General features: G+C 34.5%; 1 protein-coding gene across 1 annotated transcript in view; it reads right to left on the bottom strand.

Moving 5' to 3' along the window:
- LOC109126265 (WAT1-related protein At4g01440-like) overlaps window positions 1,066-1,843 on the bottom strand; it is a gene marked incomplete at its 5' end in the record, with an annotated part of 7,495 nt that continues 6,717 nt past the window's right edge. Inside the window, one exon of the mRNA XM_019229526.1 lies at window positions 1,066-1,609. Within this exon, the coding sequence (XP_019085071.1) occupies window positions 1,438-1,609 (172 nt within the window). The remainder of the gene's footprint in view (window positions 1,610-1,843) is intronic.

Below are 1,843 nucleotides of genomic sequence, written 5' to 3'. Positions count from 1 at the left end.
CTAGCCGTCTTTTCAATATTGTTAATAGGCCGAATGGCATGTTAGCAAGCTTATGGTATAATTTCGTGACCCCTACAAGTTCGCTAATTGTGGTTTTTTGTATGATCTGGTCTACACTAAGGTTAATCATCTCTATCTCACGTAGCTTCAGTTTTTGGAACAAGAGGATCGGATGACAACTCCGCACATTAAGATCTGATACTTTGATAAGATCTTCAAATTAACTTTCCTACTCCAACCACAACATACATGATGACAATTCTGGCAGAATTCAAAGGAAAAGTTCCGTCATTTTCATCCCTAAATGTGTGTATATATACCGTACTATATCCAAATGAAGCCTTTCAAAAGTAAAATCTAGCATTGCATATTAACCAAACATCTCAAGCCCAACATTATGAGACAAACAAGTACAAGATATAAGCCCATGTAACCAGGTTTCTAGCAAGAGATTCATATATATATATATGAGTGTAATGAACATATAGTATCTAGAGTTGCCGAAAGTGAAACCTCTATAATCTATATCTCCCTTTAATTTCATCTTATAAGAAAACAATTGGAGTGTTCTTACTTCTTAGTGATTGTAAATTAATTTTCGTTTTTCCTCTTTTATTTTAACTAAATAAAGCTCATTTGACTATTTGAGCTAGAATCTATCTTTGCTAGAAATCTCTTCACTGCAAACAACTATAAGATCATTTATCTATAAACAAGAGGTTTCGAGGAAGTAGATTAAGGAGTCCATATTAGTTACCAATAGAGATGGCCTTTGTAACATTTATAGGGCCCATATATTTAAAGGTAACTTTATTATTTTACTATCATCTGTATAAACTATAAAGTAAACCGTCACGACCACCATAGATCCGATTACTGCAACAAAAATAAAAAGTTAATCCGTTATGTAATGTAACATACACATTCGTATAATTTTGTATTAAAATATACTGAACACCAGAGGAATGATCAGTGTTTTTTTTAGTTAAAAAGGAATAATCTATGTTAACTATTAAAAACTAATACATGCTCCACAAAAGGGAAATGTAAGAATGTCATCATTAGTACATTAGCTACGGACTGCTCAAGCAGTGACTTCTACATTTTTGTTCCAAGTGCGGAGTGCGGTTGGTCTCGTTGTTGGAGTGGTTGAGATCATGCTCTACCAATCCAACGTTCCGGTGACATTAATGGTCAGGAAATAGCTGATCAGGTGGACGATCTAACTAGTCTACTACGAAAGCGGTTTACTAAGATACTACTATGGTGCCGAAGATACACAATAATAAGCAAATTGTGCGAGAAAATTAAGGAAAAGAAGCAATATGTGGACTAGTTTACTGATCCGTTGGACTAGTTCATGTAAATTATCGGTCAATATTGGTATTATAATAAAATAATGTATGAAGTGAAGAAAAAAAGAAGTCTATAATCAAATCAAGGAGTCATTGGAACAATAAGATGACCCTTTTTGTATTGTTCATCATCTTCTCCTCCGTTTTCATTTAAATGAGAAGGTGACCTCTTTGCACACTCTTCCTTCATTTGCCTGACTTTTCCCAACAAGAATATGTATAGTCCAAAGATTACAACCCCAGATCCGATAACACTACATATATCAAGAAGAACATTCACATTCACATTCAAAAATTCATATGTTCTATTAATATATATTGTTTTGACGTACCTTCCAAGGCAAATTTGACGATGAAGAATCGAGAAATCAAATAGTGTAGCGAATATAAGCCCCACGGGAGTAAAAACAGAAGTAAAGATTGGCCCTCTCTTTCTGATGCACCAAGACGTTCCCACCGTACATATTCCTTGTGCTACCGCTCCCTAT

The sequence above is a fragment of the Camelina sativa genome, chromosome 2, assembly GCF_000633955.1.
Source record: "Camelina sativa cultivar DH55 chromosome 2, Cs, whole genome shotgun sequence".
NCBI classification, from domain to species: Eukaryota; Viridiplantae; Streptophyta; class Magnoliopsida; order Brassicales; family Brassicaceae; genus Camelina; species Camelina sativa.
This window is presented reverse-complemented; position numbering and strand designations above follow the sequence as displayed.